This window comes from Podarcis pityusensis (assembly GCF_964106645.2).
Source record: "Podarcis pityusensis genome assembly, chromosome: 1".
Taxonomy (NCBI): domain Eukaryota; kingdom Metazoa; phylum Chordata; class Lepidosauria; order Squamata; family Lacertidae; genus Podarcis; species Podarcis pityusensis.
Window position 1 is genome coordinate 132,201,471 of NC_138028.1, and position 25,821 is coordinate 132,227,291.

At 46.8% G+C, this 25,821-nt stretch overlaps 1 protein-coding gene and 1 long non-coding RNA gene across 2 annotated transcripts in view; both read right to left on the reverse strand.

The window, feature by feature from the left end:
- Positions 1-648: 648 nt before the first annotated feature.
- LOC308484854 lies at positions 649-11,249 on the reverse strand. Its single transcript, XR_013990141.1, has 3 exons — positions 11,214-11,249; positions 10,196-10,304; positions 649-1,923 (listed from the first exon to the last, which is right to left on the reverse strand). It is a non-coding gene; the product is annotated as an uncharacterized lncRNA (long non-coding RNA).
- Positions 11,250-15,034: 3,785 nt separating this feature from the next.
- The window catches only part of KLF7 (KLF transcription factor 7), an 88,789-nt gene continuing 78,002 nt past the window's right edge, over positions 15,035-25,821 (reverse strand). The window contains exon 5 of the mRNA XM_081019023.1: positions 15,035-20,495. Coding sequence (XP_080875149.1) covers positions 20,444-20,495 — 52 coding nt within the window. The 3' untranslated portion in view covers positions 15,035-20,443. The remainder of the gene's footprint in view (positions 20,496-25,821) is intronic.

Consider the following 25,821-nt stretch of genomic DNA (forward strand, 5'->3'; position numbering starts at 1 on the left):
TCTCCAAACTGTAATGGCTGCTGTTGTGCGGAAACCACTGCAGCTCTTCTTCTGAAAATTTGGAGATTTGTGCCCTCAGAAGGAGATACCTTACCTGAAATTTTCATCCAATTCTGCCCCCAAAATCAAAAGGTTTTAGACATGTCCTTCTTTTAAAATAATTAACTTTTAAATGGACTCGACACAAAAACCTCTGCACCTATGTGCCTGCAGTTTGACAGGATTTATCCACCCCACATAGCCTAACATGCATTCAAATTTAATCCAATTCTCCCCCAAGAAGCAGAGGTGATGGCCATTGTCAATTCTCCTTATAAGTTAATGGTGTGAAAACTATGTCCATGCCTTCTCTCTGCCTATTTCCCCCTTCCTCAGTGCCATGAATATAAGAAGGGATGTTGCTTGGCACTCGTTGGATGTGCTCAGGGCATTGCACAATGGCCTCTCCTGCCACCTTCCCCCAATCAAAAAGGACGTGGACCTTGGCAGTGATGGAGAAACTCACAGATGGAATTTATTTGATGAAGACATTGGTTAAACAGAACTCTTTTTATTCTGCTAGGAATCTTCTTTTATTGCTTTTGGGAATCGGAATCGACAAGATAAGCACTCACTTCCTCAACATCAATCACTCTGGAAAGGTAAGACTTGCTGAACTGTGGAATAATTTCTTTCTTGCACACGATAGACCTCTTTTAGATATAAGTTTCAAGATGGCATTGATCACTTTGTTACGGTTTGTTAAAAATGTGTTTGTATTGTGTTCTTCGGTCAATCTATATTTCAATGATAGCTCAAGGTCTCTAAACTGGACGAAGACAACTTAATAACAATTGAGGAACAGAATTGGGATCCAATAGGTCACTGCTGGTGCGTGAAGCACAGTATATTTGACTCTCATGAGATTTTATGTTTTCAGAAATACACTTTAAACGTTGGGAAAGTAATGCTTCCTAGGCAAAACTGTAGAAGTACAGTCAGATTGTTCATAGTTTTAACCATAGTATCTGAAATAATGAGATGTGACCTGGGCTTGAATTAGGTATTAATTAATTTAATTTTGTTGATTGAAACTGTAAATTATAATAATGAATTTATCAGTTCCCTAAAGATGGTTTGCAACCATTACTCGGGGACATAAACAATAGTCTCCAAAAATGAGTGAATGGCTTTTTAACAAGCACAGAGATTGCTAAAATTGTCAAATTGACACCAAACATAGTCATTTGCCAATACCTAATAAATACCACAGGGGAAAAATCTGGTTTTAGTGAACCGTGGACATAGAAACTTTGAAAGGAACTTAATAATGTAAACTGCATTTGCAGCTTCTGTCTAGAACTCAAGTTATATTGTTATACACACCCACCCACCCACCGTATTTTTCTGTCTATAAGATGCCCCCATGCATAAGAAGACGCCCCCTATTTTTGGGGACTCAGATTTGAGAAAATGGGAGGAGATATATCTGTGTATAAGATGCCCCCCAATTTTTGACATTATTTTTTTTGGGGGGGGGACCTAGTCTTATACATGGAAAAACATGGTATATTTGTTAAAATAAATACACGAAATTTCACAAAAATGCAATCCCCAGCATCTCAAGGTAGGGATGGGGGAACCCATTTCAGAAGTCCTCGTGAGCTGCTGCGAGTCATAGTAGATCAGCACTCCCCAACCTGGTACCCCCCCCCCCAGGTGTTTTAGGTAGGTGCAAAAGTCTCTCGCTTCATTTAGGACAGCTTATGCACTCCCTGTGAATAGAAATTATCTGGTCCACAGCTCAGGCGTTATGCTATGCTGCCATACCCACGAGCTCCAGCTTGGTAGTGGAAGGATGTCTACAGGTCTCACAAGACGGCTGTTTTCTCATGCTTCATAGTTCCTTCCCCCAAATCTTCCTCATGGGCACCATTGGCAGAGCTATCAATAAGAGTTAACACAGAGCCTGCCATTAGCATGTGCATAATTCTGTGCCTCACCCCAGGCTTAGCGGAAGAAACGGAATAAATCACACCAACTCAGTCCAAATTTGCTAGGGCTGAACAATCGGTTAGATCCACAGATTAAAATAAGTTCGAGGGACTTAAAAAGAGCTTCTCTCAGCTACCGTATTTTTCGCTCCATAAGACGCATTTTTCCCCTCCTAAAAAGTAAGTGGAAATGTGTGTGCGTCTTATGGAGCGAATGCAGGCGGGAGGCTCTGCTCAGCGCTTCCTTTCACGAGCTGCGTGGAGTGTGTGTGCGGTGCTTGCAGGCTTTTCCCCGAGGAGGGAGAAGGGACTGACAGGATGCATACAAGCTCTGTCCAGCGCTCCCTTTAAAGAATATTTTTTTTCTTGCATCCACCCTATAAAAACTAGGTGCGTCTTATGGTCAGGTGCATCTTATGGAGCGAAAAATACTGTAATAGGCCAGAAGATTTAAATTCTGCTTGAGACTGTGCCAAAAAAATTGACAAACTGCAGGCACCATCTTAAAACAGGCATTCTTCTTTTCTCTCAAAGAGAAAGGAAGACCCTTTCTGAGATGATGCCTCTTGTGGCGCATGCATGCATCAGCTGAAACATGGCACGGCACCTGTTGTCCTCTGCTTGTTGCTGGGCGGTGACTGCCATGGGCTGCAGGCTGCATGGTCACTCCTAAAAATCTGTATTTCTCTGAACTTTGCAGTGCGGTTTTCTAGCCAAGTAATGGATACATAAAAGCATATAATAGGGTAAAGTGTGCATAATAATGCTTGTATTAGTGGGTGTGTGGGTGTGTCATTAACACGCATCATAGTAGGGAAAACCGCTTGCAAAAGCGTGTATATTAGCCAAAAGCGACATACAAAAATAGGTTCGTTGGGGAAACATTTGTTCGAAGATGCTGATCAATTTTAATGAAGATCTTTTTATTAATGCATATGTGGAGAACTGAATTTAAGGGTGGGGAAATAGAAAACCCAGAGATGCAAAACTGAAATATACTCAGAGTCGCAAAGTGATTTCATGCTCTTTATTCAGCTCATAGTGGTGAGGAGGAATGAATAATGTCCCCTCACAGTATCTGCTTTATATACATTATTTACACAATGGGCTGCACATGATTGGCTAATTCTGGAATTCTACTGTAAGCCAATCAGGTTGTGGATTCACTTCTATCTGGAGCAGGATTGGGTGGTTCCTGCCAACCAATCATACTGCTGCATTGTTCTAGGACCAATCAGACTGCTGCATTCTGAATCCTATTGTTCTAGGACCAATCAGACTGCTGCCTTTGGATCCTATTGTTCTAGGACCAATCAGACTGCTACAGTTTGGATCCTATTCAACTCAGTACATAACACCCCTCCCCTCTAAGTTCCAGTCCTGCCCGGGAGGTCGCATTCATAGTCCTCAAGGTATGCCGGCGGCCTACGTGTGCGTTGTGGCCTGGGGTGTTCCCTGGTCCGGGCTCCGGGTTCTGGCTCGTGTTCCAAGGATGCTGGCTGTGATGCGGCTGTTTGGTCTGGTGCAACCGGCTCGCTCAGTCGTGGTTCTGGTTCCGGTGTCCTTTCGGCCTCACGGGTCCTCTCTGTATTTACTGATTCTGCCTCTCCTGCTGGCCCCTCCTGCTCTATGGGCCTCACTGCCCCGCTGTTCCCTTGGGACTCCTCTGACCTGTCCTCCTCCTGGTTTTCTCCCGGGAATCGTCGCCGTATCTGGTCGCAGTGGCGGCGCCAGCATTGCCCCCCATCCGTTAGCACCTCGTACGACACGGGGCCAGTGACCCTGGTGATTGTGGCGGGTACCCATGCTGGGCCTGCCCCAAAATTCTTTGCGTACACTGGGTCCTGGGCCTCGAAGGTCCGGGGGTTCCTGCCTTCCCCCACCACTATCTCATCCTGAGCTCTATCGGGGTGAAGGCGGTCCAATCTGATTGCAAGGCGCCGACCCATTAGTAGTTCAGCGGGGCTCCGGCCAGTCGTTGAGCTGGGGGTGCTGTGCTGTGCTAGAAGGAATGTGGCAAGGCGGTACTCCCAGTCCCCTTGCGTCATGCGGCGAAGGGTGTCCTTGGTGGTCCGCACCATGCGTTCTGCTTGGCCATTGGTGGCAGGGTGGAACGGCGCCGAACGGATGTGGCGGATGGCGTTCTGCGCTGTGAAGGTTTGGAATTCTCCTGACGTAAATGCAGTCCCGTTGTCTGAGACGAGAGTGTCAGGGAGCCCGTGGGTTGCAAACAGCCTGCGTAGTACCCGGATGGCTGCGGACGTGGAAGTGGACGGTACCAGTGCGACTTCCAGCCATTTGGTGTAGGAGTCCACCACTATGAAGAATGTTTTCCCCTGAAAGGGGCCAGCGAAATCCACATGCAGGCGTGACCATGGTGCTCGGGCGGACTCCCAGGACTGGACTGGGGCCCTTGGGGGATCTGGGCGGGATTCTTGGCAGGCCTGGCAGTGTTTGACCCAGGCCTCTATCTCTCCATCGATCCCCGGCCACCACACATAACTCCTGGCAAGGGCCTTCATTCTTACTACCCCTGGATGTGTCTCGTGTAGGGCTGTGAGGACCCTTTTGCAGAGGGGCTGGGGAACAACGACTCTGCTTCCCCATAACAGGCACCCCTTGTGGGCCGACAGTTCATGTTTGCGGGTTGTGTAGCCGGCAAATTCTGGCCCGGGGCTGCTGCTGGGCCATCCCCTCCACACCCAGTCCAGGACCCGGGAGATGACCCTATCTTTCTTGGAATGGTGTGCAACTTCTTGTGCCTGAATGGGGCGGTCGGGAAGCAGCTCCAGGCTCATAACCTCTTGTGCAGGTGCTGGGTCAGGGCCTGTTTCCGGTAGTGGTAGCCTGCTGAGGGCGTCCGCATGGCCCATCGCCTTCCCAGGTCGGTGAATCAGTGCATACTGGTAGCTGGCAAGGAAAATTGACCACCTGAGGACGCGAGGAGACAGCACTTGGGGGGTCTGCTTTTCGGGGGCAAACAAGCCAAGCAACGGCTTGTGGTCAGTCACCACGGTGAAGGGCCGCCCGTACAAGAAATCATGGAATTTTTTTACTCCCTTTACGATTGCCAGACCCTCCTTGTCGATTTGCGAGTAGTTCCGCTCGGTTGTGTTGAGTGTCTGGGAAAAGTACGCCACCGGTACCTCTCTTCCATCCGGGAGTTGGTGCCCCAGGACAGCTCCAATGCCATAGGGTGAGGCGTCGCATGCTAGCACCACCGGCAGCCTCTCGTCGAAGTGTGCCAAGACCGAGTTTGAGACAAGCAAGTCCTTGACTGCCTGGAATGCGGCCTCCTGGCGCTGGCCCCACACCCAAGGGGCCCGCTTGTCCAGGAGTCTGTGTAGGGGCTCCGCTACCGCCGCCTTGTGGGGAAGGAAGGAATGGTAAAAGTTCAATAGCCCCAAGAAGGCCTGAAGTTCAGTCTTGCTCTTGGGCGCTGGGGCATCACAAATGGCCCGTACCTTGTCCCCAGTCGGGTGGACCCCTTCTGCGTCCACCATAAATCCCAGAAAGTCCACCTGAGGCACTCCTAGTAGACATTTTTCCCGCTTCACCTTGAGACCCGCCGTCTGGAAACGGTGCAGAACGGTGCGGAGGCGGTCCTCAAACTCCTCTGGTGTGGGGCCGGCAATCAACACATCATCGAAGAAGGGGGTGACGCCAGGAATCCCTTTAAGGAGAGAGTCCATTATATTCTGGAATATGCCTGGTGCCACGCTGACACCGAATTGCAGCCGCTTTACCCTGAACGCTCCTCTGTGCGTCACAATCGTCTGTGCCTCTGCTGTGGCCTCATCTACTGGCAGCTGTTGATATGCTTGGGCCAAGTCCAGCTTGCCAAAAATTTTCGACCCAGCCAGGGTGGCAAGGACATGGCTGACCACTGGTACTGGGTATGCGTGGGCCGTGAGGGCCTTGTTTATGGTACATTTGTAGTCTGCGCAGATGCGGACCGAACCATTAGGCTTGACGGGTGTGACGATTGGGGTTTCCCAGGGAGCATTAGGCACCGGCTCCAGCACTCCTTGCTCTACGAGTCGGTCCAATTCCTCGTCTATACGGGGTTTCAAGGCGAACGGGACCCGGCGGGCCTTGAGCCTGACCGGTCGTACTGCGGGGTCAAGCTGTAGCGCAATGGGGGGGCCCGTATACTGTCCCAATTTCCCATCGAAAACCCCTGGAAATTCCTTGCATATGGCGTCCACGTCCACTTGTAAGCTAGTGTGGTTCACCCCGGTGACAGCTAGCCCCAGTGGTCCAAACCATGCCAATCCCAGTAAGCTAATGTAGGGGCCCTTGACCACAAGCAAGTCCAGTTGCCGCGTCCGCCCTCGGTATTGCACCCTGAAGGTCCCCACCCCCATTGTGGGGACCTTACGTTTCTGGAAGTCCCGGAGGGTGAATGGGGCCGGCCTGAGTTTGGGACCCCCAGTGGGACACAGTTTCCTTAAGGTCCTTGCCGAGATTATGGATAGAGTTGAACCCGTGTCAAGCTCCATGCGGCATGGGGCCCCCTCTATCTGTACCTCTACATAAATTTTCTCTACGTTGGGGTGGGGCAACTGGTATACCTGGAAGTCCGTGAGCTCCGTCGAGTTGCCTTGGTGCGTTGGGCCCCGGGACCTGGGGCTCTTGGATTGGTCATCTGATGCCTGGTGTCGGGTGGGCCGAGCCCGACACACCCGGGCGATGTGTCCCGATTTTCTGCACTGCCTGCACTCTGCGTTGCGGAAACGGCAGGTCCTCCTCTCGTGACTCTCCCCGCAGCTTGCGCAGTTCCCTCCTTCTCGTCGAGGCAGCTGTGGTCTGTGCGCTGCTTGAGTGCGCTGCTGTACTCGGTGCACCTCCTCCCTGTCGGATCCTGAGTCGTCGGTGAGGTCTTCATGGTGGACCCTCGGTTGGGATGGCAGGCTCGGCCGTGCCTCTTGGGTCGACCTCTCGGCAGCTTCTGTTGCCAGGGCCTCCTCCAGAGCGACCTGGAACGTTAGGTCCTTCTTAGCGTAGAGGCGTCGTTGCAGCTTCTCATCCTTCAGGCCACCGACGAGGCGGTCACGAAGCATGTTCTCCAGCTCTGAGAAGTTGCAGAACCGGGCGGCTTGGCGGAGAGAGGTCACAAACCCAGTTATGGTTTCCCCAGGGGCTTGCCGTTTTGCGTAGAAGGCATTTCGACGAGCCACCACTGAGGGCTGCGGCGAAAAGTGCCCCTTCAGCTGTTCCATTATTGTTTTGTATGGAACAGTAGCGACGTCTTCAGGCGCAAGGAGAGCCCGGGCGATTTCAAACGTCTCCTCTCCGCAGACGCTGAAGAATATCGCCCTCTTCTTGGCGTCTTCTTCGTCGGTGACCCCTTTGGCTTCTAGGAGGAAGGTGAAACGGGAGGCGTACGCTTCCCAGTCTCCAGATGCTGGGTTGAATGGCGAGAAGCTGCTGTTGGCTGCCATTCTGAGTTCCTTGTGCCCCGGAGCTGAAGCCTGGATACACGGTGCGAGGCAGCGGTGCGGCAGTTGGCGGTGCTGCGGTGCTGTGTGTGGCAGTCAGCTCAGCGGGATCCCACCTTCGTCGCCAGTGAAATATACTCAGAGTCGCAAAGTGATTTCATGCTCTTTATTCAGCTCATAGTGGTGAGGAGGAATGAATAATGTCCCCTCACAGTATCTGCTTTATATACATTATTTACACAATGGGCTGCACATGATTGGCTAATTCTGGAATTCTACTGTAAGCCAATCAGGTTGTGGATTCACTTCTATCTGGAGCAGGATTGGGTGGTTCCTGCCAACCAATCATACTGCTGCATTGTTCTAGGACCAATCAGACTGCTGCATTCTGAATCCTATTGTTCTAGGACCAATCAGACTGCTGCCTTTGGATCCTATTGTTCTAGGACCAATCAGACTGCTACAGTTTGGATCCTATTCAACTCAGTACATAACACAAACTGACACCTTTGCCCACCAATAAGGTAAAGGTAAAGGGACCCTTGACCACTAGGTCCAGTCATGAATGACTCTGGGGTTGCGGCGCTCATCCCGCTTTACTGGCTGAGGGAGCCGGCGTACAGCTTCCGGGTCATGTGGCCAGCATGACTAAGCCGCTTCTGGCGAACCAGAGCAGCGCACGGAAATGCCGGTTAACTTCCCGCCAGAGCAGTATCTATTAATCTACTTGCACTTTGACGTGCTTTCGAACTGCTAGGTTGGCAGGAGCAGGGACAGAGCAACGGGAGCTCACCCCGTCGCGGGGATTAGAACCGCTGATCTTAGTTATTATTAATTATTAATAGTTAATATAAACAAATAAACAAACAAATTTTTACATCACCCTTCATCTTGTAGATCTCAAGGCAGTTCACTACATTAAAAAATAGCTTATAGTCTGAATACAGTCACAGGACTGGTTTACCTAGGAGTCTGTGGTCTGAAGGAAAAAAAACCCATTATATTAATAATAATAATATCTAGCAGACTAGCAGCAGTGCTGGAAATTGCAGCAGCATCACCACTGATAGTGGGAGATCCTTGCAGTCCATTTCCAGCACTACTGCCCACTTTATTGCCCAGCCCCTGGTGGAACCTTGTATCGCCTTGCTGTTGCATCTGCAGTGAGGAACGAGGCATTTGCCGTGTGGCCAAAGATGCTCTAGCCCAGGGGTCAGCAACCTTTTTCAGCTGTGGGCCAGTCCACCATCCCTCAGACCATGTGGGGGGCCGGACTATATTTTGGGAAAAAATAATGAATGAATTCCTATGCCCCACAAATAACCCAGAGATGCATTTTAAATAAAAGCACACATTCTACTCATGTAAAAACACACTGATTCCCGGACTGTCCGCGGGCCGGATTGAGAAAGCGATTGGGCTGCATCCGGCCCCCGGGCCTTAGGTTGCCTAGGTAAAGGGAGCCCTGACCATTAGATCCAGTTGTGACCGACTCTGGGGTTGCGGCGCTCATCTCGCTTTTCTGGCCAAAGGAGCCGGCGTACAGCTTCCGGGTCATGTGGCCAGCATGACTAAGCCGCTTCTGGCGAACCAGAGCAGCGCACGGAAACGCTGTTTACCTTCCCGCCAGAGCGGTACCTATTTATCTATGCATTTTTGGTGTGCTTTCGAACTGCTAGGTTGCATGAGCAGGGACTGAACAACGGGAGCTCATCCCGTCGTGGGGATTCGAACCGCCGACCTTCCGATCGGCAAGCCCTAGGCTCTGTGGTTGAACCCACAGCGCCACCCGCGTCCCTGCTCTAATCATTTGCCCATTTGTTTCTGGTCCTATACAAAACAGCCACCAGGTGGAGATGGAAGGCAAATGACCAAGCAGACAAGCAGCTGGCAGCGCTGAGGCTGGATTGGGTGTGTGTGTGAGAGAGAAAAGCGTTATTTACACTTGCCATTAGGTGCGGAAGAATGGTTAGAAACACTTCCCTCCGCACAACACCCGTTCCCCAATCAAATTATCCTCCCATCAGATTAGGAAATGGCTGCCGATGCTTTGAAATAAAGGTGGGGGGGCATCAAAGGAGGATTACAAGAACCAGCCATGGCTCTCTCCCACCTCATGGGTAGCTGGGCTCTCTCCACCTCGCAAAGGCCCAAGAAAGGGCTTGTCCACACCTTGGTTGACCCGTCCAAGGAAACACGATTTTACCGCTGATTTGGGCCAGACAGCAATCATGTTTCCCACCGATTGCTGTTTGTTCCAGTTCACCGACAAACAGCGCGTTTCACTGGGGAAAGCAAAAATCGCTTGGACCCATGCCTAGGAAAGCCCAGGACAAGCAGCAAACCTCTTGGACCCGTGTTTTCTAGGTGTGGGACAAGCAAAGTGTGTGCGAGCCCCAAGTTGAGCCCAGCACAGACACGCTGACATGAATTGACCCCAATTATTTCACATAGCCATTCATTTTAATGGGTCGTCTCTGAGTAATGACTCCTTCAGAGGTCGGAAGCAGCCTAAGGGTGTGCCAGGGTGTTAGGTTGTGTGAGAGGGTGGCACACCAGGGGTTAATAGCTGTTGTAGTTGAAAATAACTGGAGAGCGGACGCTCTCAATAACTGTTTAGTAACCAGTCTTCTGAGAAAAAGGAAATGGGGACTCAGCAAAAGAGAGAAAGCTGTGCAGCTGAGGGAGACCACAAAGAATGGAGGACGCAGATTGAGGTCACTGAAGGAGAACATGGGAAGAGAAACTTGCCCTCTTTCCATACTCTGTGAAAGGACTGACCTAACACATGGAGTCCATTTCCTGTGGAGCTTTGCTTCAGCTGTTAAAGTGCTCTCCAGCCCTTTGGGGATTTCCAGTTGGTTAGGGGAAAGTGTCCAAGCTCACTCTACTGTAATGAGAAACAGAAAAGATGCTGCAATCTCGCATCTGGAGGCTGTGGGAGCCCGTCGTGAACAGTGATTTCCACTTTGGTGTCGCCACACCACCACGTTCTGAATTGGAGAAGACTTGCCCTCAAGCTAGGGGGCAGGCCACTGACGCTGAGTGTGAAGGAAAGCAGGGCGGGAGAGGACTTCTGGAAGCTGAACATGCCAAGATGCCAAGGCGCAGCTTATTTGAGGCAGGCCTGTCCTCTGTGCCACTCACGCCCGCTAAGCAGAGGTGTTTTAAACACTAGGAATGGCCAGGGTGGAAACAGAGACCTCTGCCTGTGAAGCGAAACAAGTGCCATGAAACTGTCAGATCCTCTTCACTCAGCCATATCCTGTTTTGAGAGACCAGACAGCAGCAAAAGGAACAAAAATTGCATGGGAAGAGCATTTGATGTGCAACATTCATTGTGTGTGGGAGGTGCTGAAAAACAAAACAAAAAAATCTTTCACATAATTAATTGTGTGTTATGTGTGAGGGAGGAATGCAGAAATTCCCAAACATGGGAACACAAAAATCTTTCCAATGGTAGTGGAGGAAAAGGAAGGAAATGTGTCCACTCTTAATCACTGCCTGAGCTGTGTGGGTAGTGAGTTTCCTGACCTCTCTTCCTGCCTGGGCTCTCCAAGAATTGCAGGAAATTAGGCTTCTGCTGTGGAAAGGGAGAGACAGAGAGAAAAACCCCAACCTCCTTCATAACACGGAGTGTAGAAGTTGTCAACATCTCCACCCAGGAGAAGCAACACTTAGCTTTGCTGAGAAAATGACAAGTGAGATTATTTCGATCCTCGCAGATTTCTACGCCCCCTGCTGAAAATTCAATTATCTCCAGTTGTTTTAAGAACAGGAATAAAAGAAAAATGCATACCCACTTCATGATAAGGCAAAATGAACGTAATAGTGGTGGACGGTAAGGAGAAGAAGAGATAAGAATGGTCGCATCCTAGGAGTTCTTGAACTAAACTGTCGTTTTCTTTCCAGTTAGACAACCTGTTAAATGGGGCGGGGGAGAATGCTTGGGTTTTGCACAGACTGCTAAAAGGTGTGGTTTTGTTCTCCTCATCACCTGGTGACCTCAACCACCCCTATTGCAATCTCAGCCTCCCTTTTCCAGGCTCATCCCAACTTTTAAAAGTGCAGTGGAAAACCCAGCAAAAATACTTCCACACCATGCCTTAAAGGACATGACTTACCCCAAAGAATTGTGGGAACTGTAGATTGCTTTCTCCATATGTGGTATATTGCACTTGACCTTTTTTGAGGTTTAAATCGGTGTTAGCCAAACTAATAGAATGAGTGAGCTTTTCCGTCTAATCAGCTGCCCTGGGGCCACCAACTTTTCCGAACCAACGACCTGTTTTCTCCCTGTGGCTGCTGCCTATTTTTAGGGTGCGCACTGGCAGCTTACAAGGGAGCGAGGTCATTTCTCACAGAACCCCCCCCCCCCGGCTGCTGTGTTTTAAATCGCCTTTTAAAATGTTTCTGTACGCACCAGAGAGGGAATGGGAATATCTTCACCCAGTGGGCTTGTTTCCTCACATTAAATTCCTGTTCAGTGTCACCTGCAGTGCTGTTTTTCAAGAAAAATAGGTGCCCAAACCTGCCATGAATGCTTCCCTTGTTCTAAACGAGATGGGCGCCACACCCCATAGTCGCCTTTGACTGGACTTAACTGTCCAGGGGTCCTTTACTTTTTCTTTTTTTTAACCTTACCTTATGATGGCAATGGCAGCCACCTGAGAGGTGGTGGAACTGAGTTCCAATTGGGAAAAAGCCCTGGTCACCTGTGCATGTGATGTCAGATGTCAAGGAAATAAACTACTATCTGACTTTTAGAAGACATCTGAAGGCAGACATGTTCAAGGAAGTTTTTAATGTCTGTTTTATTGAATTTTTAATATTCTGTTGGGAGCTGCCCAGAGTGGCTGGGGAGGCCCGGCCAGATGGGTGGGGTATAAGTAATAAATGATGATGATGATATCTGAAACGTATACACCTCTGCTTAATTGTAGCTTAAGTTTTCAGATCAGATGAAAGCTAGTTTGAGGTGGAAAGCATCAAAGAGAAGTATTGCTAAAAGAAACCCCGACAGGATAGATATGCAATGTGGCTTACACCTGCTTCAAACATCAGCGGTGGGACCTAGCTAGTAAAGGTAAAGGGACCCCTGACCATTAGGTCCAGTCGCGGACGACTCTGGGGTTGCGGCGCTCATCTCACTTTATTGGCCGAGGGAGCCGGCGTACAGCTTCCGGGTCATGTGCCCAGCATGACAAAGCCGCTTCTGGCGAACCAGAGCAGCGCATGGAAACGCCGTTTACCTTCCCACCAGAGTGGTACCTATTTATCTACTTGCACTATGATGTGCTTTTGAACTGCTAGGTTGGCAGGAGCCAGGGACCGAGCAATGGGAGCTCACCCCGTCGTGGGGATTTGAACCGCCAACCTTCTGATCAGCAAGTCCTAGGCTCCGTGGTCTAACCCACAGCACCACCCGCGTCCTGGGACCTAGCCAAGGCTGTGTAAATACAGCTTATGTTATGGGACATGTACATAAATAGCAGTTAGGACCACGGTCATCCTGGCATCTAGCAGTCACTGAACCAGGGACCTTCTGCACCCAAAGCAAGTGCTCTACCACTGAGCTAAAGCTTTTACCCTAAGGATAAAGAGGCTAGGTGTGGTCTCTTGCCTGGTAGCTGCTATCATGCCACCATTTTGCTTCCTGAGGCAGAGCAGCAAATAGATTCATAATATCAAAGCCTGGTCATGCTATTGTGTTTCTTGAGGCAGAATATCTCATAAACCTTCCCTCTCCTTTGCAGTGAAAAAATGCAGCAATAAATAAATATGTAAGTAAGATAATCTGCTGCACTGAAAATTTGCTTTCTGATGCATTGTAGAGACCACCACAAAAAGGGCTGGCTCTACTATTAGGAAAGGAGGAGGAAGTCAGTGCTTTTAATCTTCCAGAAGCTTCCACTTGTGGTCTGAACAGACACATCCCTGAATATAGGGCAGCAACTGCCCACCTTTAGAAACAGTGCAACTTTTTCTTGTTGTTGTTGTTTAGTCGTGTCCGACTCTTCGTGACCCCATGGACCAGAGCACGCCAGGCACTCCTGTCTTCCACTGCCTCCCGCAGTTTGGTCAGACTCATGCTGGTAGCTTTGAGAACACTGTCCAACCATCTTGTCCTCTGTCGTCCACTTCTCCTTGTGCCCTCCATCTTTCCCAACATCAGGGTCTTTTCCAGGGAGTCTTCTCTTCTCATGAGGTGGCCAAAGTACTGGAGCCTCAGCTTCACGATCTGTCCTTCCAGTGAGCACTCAGGGCTGATTTCCTTCAGAATGGATAGGTTTGATCTTCTTGCAGTCCATGGGACTCTCAAGAGTCTCCTCCAGCACCATAATTCAAAAGCATCAATTCTTCGGCGATCAGCCTTCTTAATGGTCCAGCTCTCACTTCCATACATCACTACTGGGGAAACCATGGCTTTAACTATACGGACCTTTTTCTTGTACTAAGGAATAAAAGGGTGGCAAGGATCCGGCCCTCTAATAAAACCCTTAAGGAGTTTTATTTAAAAATGAGTAAGGAGGGCTGCCTCTGAAATTCTGAATCAGCCTCCGAAGCAAATGTGAGGAGGGTCACTGTTCGGGCACAACATCTGACAATTTTTGAGGTAAGACGAAAGGGTTTGGATAAGGTGACTGAAAAATTGTTAGGGCAGGTATTGTACATTCCTAGATTGGCATGGTATTTTAATTAAGAGTGAAATCTGAAGCAAAGTGGGGTGTTCTTCCTCAAACAAGCCACCCAAAAATTCTTGGGGAAGCAAAGTGGGACTACTGAGCTGCCCAAGGACGGCTGAATTAGGGACGGCCAAATTCATATACTCCTGGGTCCATGTCACATTTTTCTTCACGAGTTCGTTTCCAACTCATTTCTGTATTAATCTGAGTTGGGTGGCTTTTAATGAAAACTCCACACGAAACCCTGCGTGTAAATACTATGTGTGGACAGGCCCTCACACTATAGAGAATTGGCCACCATGCATGTAGAAAGTTTCCATTCAGTTGGGCTTCACACTAGCAGAAAGTTCATAGCAGGGGGCCTGGCTTCCATTGGTCAGCTCTTTGCATCCCAAGCATCTCCCGTTCCCCATACAGTGGTACCTCAGGTTAAGTACTTAATTTGTTCCGGAGGCCCGTTCTTAACCTGAAACGGTTCTTAACCTGAAGCACCACTTTAGCTAATGGGGCCTCCTGCTGCCGCCACACCGCCGGAGCACAATTTCTGTTCTTATCCTGCAGCAAAGTTCTTAACCTGAAGCACTATTTCTGGGTTAGCGGAGTCTGTAACCTGAAGTGTATGTCACCTGAAGCGTATGTAACCCGAGGTACCACTGTACTCCCATGAGAGCTGCAGTTGAGATTTGGGGGATCACCTGTACTAATAGGCATTTGGGGCTCAGCGAGCTGCCATTAAATGGTAACGAAATGGTGAGATTCAAACGCTTAATCCTGTGTATAAGAGTTTCTGCTAGTTCAAACCTACCGCCAAGATGCTACCCAGAAAACTGTACAGCAGCATCACTCTAGTGTGACGCGGCCCCCCACATCCTATATTTCTATTTCCATCTGTTTTCTTTATGTCCCCAAAGGAGATTTCCAGCACACCTTGAGCCATTTTCAGGCCAAACACATTCTACTTTTTATTACACATATTACATTCTTAAATAAAAATGCGTCACATAACTTTTTTTTTTTTTTTGCATAGATATCTTACAATATACCAATTTAAAAAAGAATTATGAAACAGACCAGTAACAAAAATAAATCTTCTTCATTAATAATCTTGGAACATTAACATACCACCATCATATAATACAAATAATATTTTTTTTTTAAATCTTAAGACTTTTGTACAGCCAAAAAAATTGACAAAGTAATATATTCATATATATATATTTATATATAAAAAAGCTTAAAAAAAATAAAATGTCAACCGAAAAAAGGCAGAACCGAGGGCTACAGGATTGGGTACTTCCGCGATATACTAGAAATACCAGAGAAGGCCTGAGAGAACGAGACGGAAGGTTTCCTCCAAATGCACTTGGCAAACGCATCTGGCGCAAGGGAAGCTGTACTGTAGTGCAAAATGAAAGTCCTTCAAGTGTTGGTGGTTGTTATGTGGGCATTGCTTCTCTTCTTCTTTTCAAATGAATGACCAAGTTGGAACACACACGCAAAAAGGAAATTATATATAGATATAAGTATATACAAACGCACAGACGCACACCCCTTTATAACAAAACAGGGACTCCGGTGGGTTTATATGATTGCTAGAGGTGATGTGCAAAAGCCTTTGCTTAGGAGAGAAATGCTGGGGAAACACACACACACACACCTTCTGGTTTCTGGCTTGGTGCCTTCTAACATTATTCTTAAAATAAAAATATCCCAGGCCAGGAAATTGTTCCGGGAGATCAACTGATCCTATCAGGCTGCTGAATTCTCAAAAGCCATGTTGCTCTAGCTTAGGAGGCAACAGATCGTAAAGAACAGGCAAGTCAAATCCAATATTGTGACTCACTTCTGTTGCATGGAAGGAAAGCTGTTGGGGGCACCTGTGTGTAGCAAAGGTAGTTAAATGCACAATTTTGGCCCCAATTCGAAATCAAAGCTATGCAGCAGCAGGATGGACACCCATTGCTACATTCATGAAGCTCCCTCTGCGCTAAATCAATGCATGGGACACCCCCCACCCACAATTGCCTGTCATCTCTATGGCAGGACAGCTGGCTTGTGGGGAAGCTTTGGGGAATTTCAGAGATCGGGGCCTGCAAATGCAAAATGGATAGTATGCTGATCCTTAATTCACTTGGGGTTTCACCAGCTTGGGCGATCTGGCGGTCAATGTATTTTAATGAAAAAACAAAATGAGTAGGCCAATCTTACATTTCTGAATCCAAAAATGTCACGTATAAGCATTTCAAAGAAAGAAAACACAACACTACCGCCTGCATTTGCAATCAGAACAGGTAATAAATACATTCTTGATATGTTCCTCCTTCCACCCTATTTTTTTGGGGGGGGAGGGGAGGGATGAAATTGCTCTTCTCCCCGAAAAAAAGAAAATAAAGAGAGAGAATGCCAGATTCTAAGTGGCAAAAGGTGTTTCAGGCCAAATTTTGCCACTTCAAATGAAGGCATTATATATACTGTATAAAAAAAACATAAATACAACAAGAGGAGATAATAAGCTTAGGGCCACTTTATCACCATTCAGAAAAAATACCATACAAGGAACCTCACTGTGCCCACTATAGGTTGGGAGGGAAAATAGAGAGTTGTCTTTCAAGTCAAATTTTAACATGGGATCCACCAGAGACCAGCGGTCTTGCATACTGGTGCACTGAGAATTGAGAGGCAGAAGCAACGAGAACATTTGCCCCATCTCCTGCCTTGCTGCTCCTTAACTGTGTGCCCCTCTCTACCAGTGTGATTCAGGCAGTGCTCTGAAATATTGATGGCCAACTGGAATGCCACGAGTCCTCGCCCCACCCGGGCCCTTCCTGCGTTTTTGCCTCCCATGCCCACTTGTGCTGGATTAGGAGACCAGGTGATGCCCAGCTCCCTCTCGTACTGAGAGCACTGCACAAAGAGCAGCCCCAGGACCAAAGACGTCCACCGTTGCCAATGAAGCAAGAAAGCCCTCTCCTTAAAGAAAAAAATAAATCCCAACCTCTACAGGACAGCAAAGCAAAGGTGAAATGGGGCAAGTGCCGAAATCAAGTTCTCGAACTATTTACAAACGCTCCATTTCAATTTCTTCAGGATTTGTAATATGGAAAAAGGAAACCCCTCAAAAGCATGGCGAACTGTTGTGATGGCACATCCATCAGGCATGGTTCACAGGTGAAAAAGCCAGAGGTTGCAGCACCTAAGTGATGACCAAGGGGAGGGAGCAACCAGGTAGCCTCCGTGGTGGTGGTGGTGGTGGCCGTAAAGTGATGGTGACAGCACGGGGCTCAGATTCTGACTGGCCAGCAGTAGTGTTTGAGCCACTGATGCCATGGGTCCATGTTGGGTGCAGTCTGCCACTTAACAGTTGCATGGCTGAAACCTAGTATTCCTCTCCCCTATCTTGCAATCCCCGCCATTAAAGTCTCTTTCTTCCTTGCTCAACACTTGGGCTGGCTTTACATATTTACTCAGAAGCACATCTTATTTATTTCAAGGAGGTCATACTTTCCAATGTGTGTGCTTTTTCAGACCACTAACTTCGTGAAGCCATTAGAGAGGGAACCAGTTTAGGCTTCTGATCTGCTGCAAAAGGGCGGGCACTGAAGATTTCACATTCTGAAGCAGAGATGTTAAGCGAGACCACAAATGACACTGGGGAAGTAAATCAACATTGTTCTTTTCCATACCCATATTCCCCCCCCCACCCACATTGAATTATTTAAAATACAGGCTTATATTAAATTTGTCACCAAGTCTTATAGATGATCTCTAAGAATTCTAGAGGCAATAGGATTTAACAACATTTCAGATGACGACATTCATGGATATTGGTACCCAATGATTACTGTGATGACAGATATGTGTGCAGATTATGTAGGATGCTACAAGAATAATTTCTTGGACAGTATAGATTTTTCAGCTAACACACTGTCTGGATGTTCCGACATCCACCTCAGCTGATAGTCTAAAACTGCCATACAATATTCAAATAACGAGCTACAAGGCTCTCAAATGCCCACTCAACCCCTGGGTGGAATAGAAAATATGTGAACACAGATACAGAGAACTACAAGATTGTCAGCAAGCAGTGCTCCAATATTTTCTAAATCATAGCTAACCATAAATCTTTGGAATAAAACTTAGATCTCTCCTCCCTCATCCTTAAATGCTCTCGTTCTTTGCCCTCACACAGATGGTTAGATTTTGGTCCTTTTCACATCCCACTGTTAAAGGGCTGGGCCTTGTATCTGCACTGACAGCCACAGCATCTGAAAGAACTCCGATGCAAAGAGCGTATTATTTGAAAACTCAGTTAAGTTTGACGAAATCAAAGATGGAAAGAAAGCCAAGAAGGCCAAGTGCTAAGAATCCCTGTGTCTGTACTTACATTATACAATTTTAGATATTCTGTATATAAAAAAAGAACTTTTAAAGTTTTTGCATCCTAAACATAAATTAGGAAATTACTGAACAGTCGGCAAGTCAAAAAAACAGTCAAAAGGGTGGGCAGTGAGCTAGTTTAGAGAGTGGAAGAGCAGCAACCAAGGAAGAATCAACATGCCCATTTCATTTCTCGGCACATCTTGCACGGGTAGTCCTGCATTATTAACTATACACAACCATTCCCAATGACTAACTCTCCACCTGCATGAGAGATAGTTTGAAAAGGCAGTCTTTGGAATCAGTGCCAGCTCCAACTAACTAGAAGTAGACATCATGTATATATAGAATAGGGTGTGTATGTGTGTGTGTAAAGTACAGGGAAATTAAATCCACTTTGAGTCACAACCATCAAATTATCTACAAGATTCAAAAGGTGAGCCTGATACCTCCATTGATCACTAAATGGTTCAACCATTGGTCAGTGTGGACCCATGTGTTTTCTATTTGTTATTTTTGCTTAAACTTGTCACTTGGTAGGAAGTCAGTGCTCACCAAAAAGCCAATCCCTTTCATTTAACCTTATCATGGCAGAAGAGTGGGGAAGTCACATCACCTTGATAAATGGGAAAGGAGAACCTTAAGTAGGTTTCATCTTCAGAGCAAAAATGCTGCGTGGGGTTATTTTAACCAGAAGAGGTTCTCACTTTTCCATTCATGATGATCATCGCATTTCTACAAATCTGCTCAACCCAAAATATATCTTTTTGCAGGTGCCAGACACACAAATCAGTAACCAGGCTTTTGACCGGGTCAAAGGGTCAAAAGCGGCCTGAGCTGCTAACCAATCGTCGTGGGTTGCAGCAAGCGTGCTCCCCACGGTGCAGAAGGAAAATCTGAAGTCATGCCTGAGTGACAGAATCCAAGACAGATATCCAGGTGAGTAAATGAGTTCTGATGAACATGGAGAAAAAGGTTCAAAGCTTCCAGAGAAGCTGTTGTTCAAGTTTTCATTAGGCAATTAAATAGAAAGTCCGAACTATGGCAATGTGGTGAAGGCTCCAAAGATATACTGTGGTGCTGCTCAGGGACATTGCTGGCCAACCACTGTGAAGGAACATCAGTAGTTTTCACAGTCCCCTAGTGCACATGATGTGCAATAACAAAATATCAAAATTTAAGGAACGAAAAGCAAAGCCAAAACCAAAGAAAATATCCTTGACGAAGTCTATACCATCTCAAGCGGAAAAAGTAGGCGTGTCCCAGGTGTCACTGCACAGTCTACTGCCAATTAAGGCCATTGGTATTGACTTGAAGGGATCTTGACAGCTCAGTTCTATAAAGAAGAACCATAATCAGAGCAGGTCAAAGTGTCTGTGAGGAGCCTTGATGCATCGTTGTACATAAGGGAGTCTCGAAAACAAAAACAGAAAGGAACCAAGACATTAACGTTTTGGCTACCAAACTGGGATTTGGTTTTTCTAGGTCATTAGTTTCCCCTCCAAAATCCATTTAAAAAGAAAAGTTAGTGCTACAAATATGCAACTCCAAAAGTCATGTTCCCCATCCCCTATCATCCAAGTTGCATCGAGAAGCAAGTTACATTTCCTTCTCTTACTGCGGCAGGGAATCCTCTCCCATTTGCTTTCATTTCCATTGGCAATAAACAGGGAACAAAAATCCTATGGTCCTGAAGTGCTGTAAGCACCATCCGTGTCTTGCTGACATCTTCTCGCACCCCTTTCCTCCTCCTCCTCAGGTGTCATCTGCCTTCCAGTTGGGCAAGGTGTAGAGAAGACACATATGTAATTAAGTATAGCTGGGTGCATGATGGCATTTAGTGCATGGTTTGCGTACAGGTGATCAAGTTCTCTTCCTCCGAAAGGCAGCAAGAGACAGGCAGCTCCCCTACCCCCAGGATGCTCAGGTCTGTCTGCATCTGGGCCCATGCTGAGAGATCTATTATTTAGATGTGCCTCTTCATATGGAGGGCAAGGTGATCAGATCTTGAAAAACACCTGCAGAAATAAATACAAAAAATATATATATCAGGGTTGGACAATAGAAAACTTTTCTGATTTTGTATACCAGATGATCGTCAAACGGGATGGAAAACTCTCTGCTTACAGCCTTAAAAAGGCAGAATTTGCAAAGCACCTGGTACGTGTCGAACACTCTAGAAATAATGTATGACTGTGAATCTTCCATGCATGCTTGAGCTCAGGCTTAGCAAATAAAACACCAATTATGGGTTTTGATGTGGGTGTCTTTCTGCAACTCACAAATATACATAGTTATGAGAAAAGGAATATAAGGGTTATTTCATTATATGGGATGTAACAAGCTGTAGTTGTCCTAAATACGCCAACTCCTTTGGCCTCAAAGTGGAGATGACTGCTGCACCCCATAGTTGAATTAACCATCCAGGGGTCCTTCACCTTTTCACCTTTATATATGTTTTTAATGTTTTGTATATTTATAATAATTAAAACACAGAGCACCAGAGGTGCAACCTTTTTATTGGGCCAGTAAACAGGAGTCCAGTATGCTTTCATTTTCCAAGAACAGGAAGTGCATCACCTTCGTTGGCGGGAAGCAACAAGGCTGCGTTATAACTCAAGTGCTAGAATAAGTTGCTGTAGCTAGAATTTTCTATTAGCAGCAGCATATCAAATAAGGCTAGGAGAAGCAATGCACCACCACCCAGTCTGTAAAATCCCGACAAAGCAACACAGTCTAGCTATTAGCCATGCCACAACAAACAGCAGTTTTGAATGGGTGCCTAATAGTGGGTACAAACCACTCATTTTAGAGCTAAATTTTACTCCTAACATATTTGATTTTTCAATAGAGGCTGGTCATATTTATATTGGGTGGGGGAGACCTTTGGCGCACCCGACAATTCTGAACTACAACTCCCATCAGCCCTAGCCAAAGGCAGGAGATTATGGGAGTTGTAGTTCAGCAAAATCTGGAGGGCCCAGAGCTTTCTTACACCTGATTCATATTTGGACTTGATACCCCACCTTTCACTCCCCTTAAGGAGTCTCAAAGCAGCTAACAATCTCCTTTTTCCCTTCCTCCCCCACAACAAACACTCTGTGAGGTGAGTGGGGCTGAGAGACTTCAGAGAAGTGTGACTGGCCCAAGGTCACCCAGCAGCTGCGTGTGGAGGAGCGGGGAAGCGAACCCAGTTCACCGGATTACGAGTCCACCGCTCTTAACCACTACACCACGCTGGCTCTCTTTTAAGGGGAAAATCCTGCTGTGTTTATGAATTGTATACTCATTCAGCCATTTTCATAGACCCATATAAGGCTGTATTTCAGGAAACCTAAAAAAGGTAGATCCACACCTTTATTTCCAACAAGGCGCCATTTCCCAGTAAAAACTTCCCTGTAGGAAGTAGGTCTTTGGAACAGTCCAAATCCATTACAGTCCCGTGCAAACCAGTGTGATTTCAACAAGAATGCCAGGCTTGCTAAACCCCTGCAGCCCTGCATCTGCTCCTTGATTAGTAAGGAACAACTGAAAATTAGACTGCAGTCCACACAGCATCTACCTCAAAGGTTGGCTTGCAGTTCAGCTGCTTGACCCTGAAAAAACTGGCTGAGCACAAGCCCTGTGCCACAATCCATGCAGCTTCTGTGTTCCTTCCAGTACAGCGGGTGACCTACTGAGCACTTCAACAGAAATACCTAGCGAAAGCTAGTAGCCAGCTTATTGAAAGGACACCCAAGGGATTCTCTTTCAGTCCCCGCTGGGGTCCACCTCTGCTCCCTTTCCTCTCAACCTTGCTGCCAAAACACACACAGAAACACACACACACACACACACACACACACACACACACCATTTGCAGTACATATGCTGATGTTGCTAATCTGCACGACACTTTGCCAGCTTACATCCATATGCCTCACCTGAGATGCAAGACGCAGCTGGAACAACGAATTGCAGGGTGGGGAGCTGTGTGGGATTCTTTTTCTTCCATTAGGAATAGGCAGTGCCGTGAAGAATCACAGCGCACAAATTGTGTGCTTGTGTGTATTACATACTCAAAGGTTAAAATTCTGGGGAAATAACATGCGCTGGGCAAGAAAACTCCAGAAGCAGAGCGTTCAGGCGATGTGATGGACACAGTGTCTTGCCTCTGTAATGGGTTGTTGTTGTTTTAACACATTTTATTGATTTTCCAAAGATAATAAAAAAACACAAAGAAACAAAAACATACATTCACAAAAATATTTCTTAAAAAAATAAAACAAAATAAACACAAAATACACTTTTGGGATTCCTAGAATCCCTTGACTTCCATCTAAACCCTTACCTGGTTCTACTGTTTATCAACTTACTACATGTCCGTTGTTATATTTATATCATATTTAAATCACTCACTATTCATTCATGATAAAATTACAAGTGATCTTAAAACCCTACTAATGTATTAAGCCATGTACAGTCATACCTCGGGATGAATATGCTTCAGCTTAAATATTTTCGGGTTGCGCTCTGCGGCGACCCGGAAGTAACGGAGCGCGTTACTTCTGGGTTTTGCTGCTCACGCATGCGCAGACACTCAAAATGACGTCACTCGCATGTGCGGAAGCGGCGAAACGTGACCCACGCAGACACGCAGTCACGTCTTCCGTTCGCTTCAGGATGCAAATGGGGCTCCGGAACAGCTCCCGTTCGCATCCAGAGGTACCACTGTACATTACTTCTGTATATATCCAATAAACATCTTCCATTCTTACTTGAATTCATTGTCATCTCTTCCTCTCAGTTTCATCGTCAATTTTGCCATTTCAGCATATTCCATCAATTTAACTGTAATGGATTGGATGAGAGCCAACAAACTGAATCTCAATCCAGGTTAAGACTGAGGCACTTGTTAGTGGACAGTTCCCTAGACCAGATGGCTGGGAGGTTGCCTGCTCTTGTTGGGTTGAAGGAGCAGGTATGTAGCTTGGGGGCCACTCCTGAATCCTTTGCTGTTGGCTTGAGGATCAGGTAGCCTTAGTGGTGCAAAGAACCTTCCTTCAGCTTTGACTGATGGCCCAGCTGCACCCCTATCTGGACCGGAATAGCCTAACTTCTGTCGTCTATGCTCTGGCAATCTCTAGGTTAGATTACTGCAATGTGTTATTACAGTCATACCTCGGGTTACAGATGCTTCCGGTTGTGTTTTTTCGGGTTGTGGACCGCCGAAACCCGGAAGTACTGGAACGGGTTACTGCCAGGTTTTGGCGGTTGCGCATGCGCAGAAGCACTAAATCGCGCTTTGCGCATGCGCAGAAGCGCCGAATCGCAACACGTGCATGCACAGACGCGCCACTGTGGGTTGCGGACGCTGCGGGTTGTGAACGTGCATCCTGAACGGATCATGTTCACAACCCGAGCGTCCACTGTACATGGGGCTGCCCCTAAAGACAGTTCAGAAACTTCAGCTGGTGCAGAATTCGACAGCCAGCCTGTTTGTCGGGGCAATATGTGTTGAACATATAATGCCATCCTGCCTCGACTGCACTGGCTTCCAAGTAGTTTCTGTGCCCAATTCAAATTGCTGGTTTTGACCTATAAAGCCTTAAATGGCTCAGGATTGCAATACCTCAAGGACTGCCTCTTTCCGTATGAACTGACCCGGACCCTGCAATCATCTTCTGAGGCTCTTCTTTGTGTGCCTCCTCTGTGAGAGTTCTGGAGGGTGGCAGCACAAGGACAGGTCTTTTCTGTGGTGGCTCCCCGTTTGTGGAATGCTTTCCCCAGGGAAGTTTACCAGATGCCTTTATTGCATTTCTTTAGGCACCAGTTTTCTCTTCAACCTGGCCTTTGGCTGATTAACATTCTATAGACTCTGAAACGTGGTTGTGGGTGAGGGGTTATTGGTTTGCCTTTGTTTTATTATATGTTTTGTGCCCTCATTTTATATTTTTATGTTGTGAAATGCCTGCGATCTTCAGATTAAGGGCAGTACACTTTTTTTAAAGGAGTGCCACAGTCAAAAAGCCCTCTGACAACATGAGGGCACCTATCTGGTACATACATGCAATGAACAAAATTCTGAGTTTTCAACATGTCCAGAATCTGGTCTCTTTAACAAACCACATAGCAAGGAAGCTCAGGATGCCTGGTGTGATTGGTATAGGACGGCAACCACATTCTGGAGAGAATGATGACGCACATTCATCTTCACATGGTCATATGTCATTGTTAGCGGAAATTTATTATTTTCATTTTATATCTGTATACCTTGCCACTTCTTCCAAGGAACTCAAACCAGTGAGGGTTTTTTTAGCCTACAAAAACCCCACATGGTGGGCTATGCTGCCCATCTGCCTTTCTCAAGATCACTAAAACCTATTCAGGTATTTGAACAGGCAAACAAACAAAGAAAATGACCCTTTTTGGTCTTCACAGTTAACAATTCTTTTGTTTGAAAACATCCCCTCCTCTCTGGGTGCAGCAGGATGAGCAGGTTCTATCCCCAAAGGCAAGCTAGTTTAAACAAAAAGTCTGAAAGCCCACATAGAGCCCCTGATTGCTATTTAAGTTTCCAGTGTCACATGTCAATTAAACTTCTGCTGATCAAAACAGGGTGGAGAGGAAGAGGTTAAAACAAGAGCCATCACAAATCACCTTGCGGATATAAAGAAAAACAGGACGATTATCAGCTAGGTTGTCGGTTCATGAAAGCATCCTTATTCAGCTAATCAGAGACTTATTTTCTCTCACAAATGAGAGCTTAAAAGAGATTATTGCTGCATACTCCTGGGAATAGGGAAGGAAGAAGAGTAATGAAAGCAAATGTTACAATCACAAGCTGGGACAATTAAATAAAAAGAACTACTATTTTGCCAGTTTGAATGAAGTAAGTTTCTGGATAAGCAGCGAGACTCTCATTTCCTCAGATAATCGAACATTTTTTTGGGGGGGGGGAGTGGCAAAATATGTACAGTAATACCTCGTGTTGCGTTCCACTCTTGTTGCGGACTTTCAGCTTACGAACGTGGCAAACTCAGAAGTGTTTACTTCTGGGTTTGCCGCCTGCACATGCGCAGAAGCAATCTGCACGCTTCACGCACGCACAGAAACGCACATGCGCAGAAGAGGCACTCTAGTTGTGAACTTTTCGGGGTGCGAATGGCACCCTAGAATGAATTAAGTCCACAACTAGAGGTACCACTGTATGATTATCCATATGGCAAGGTTTCTCTACATTACACCCTCTCACCCCCTGTGCATTTGGAGATCAAGTGTTTACTTAAAGAGTGCTGATAACACGCAGCTCTATTTCTCCACCACATCTGGATCAGGAGAGACTGTTATGTACTGAAGTTCTCA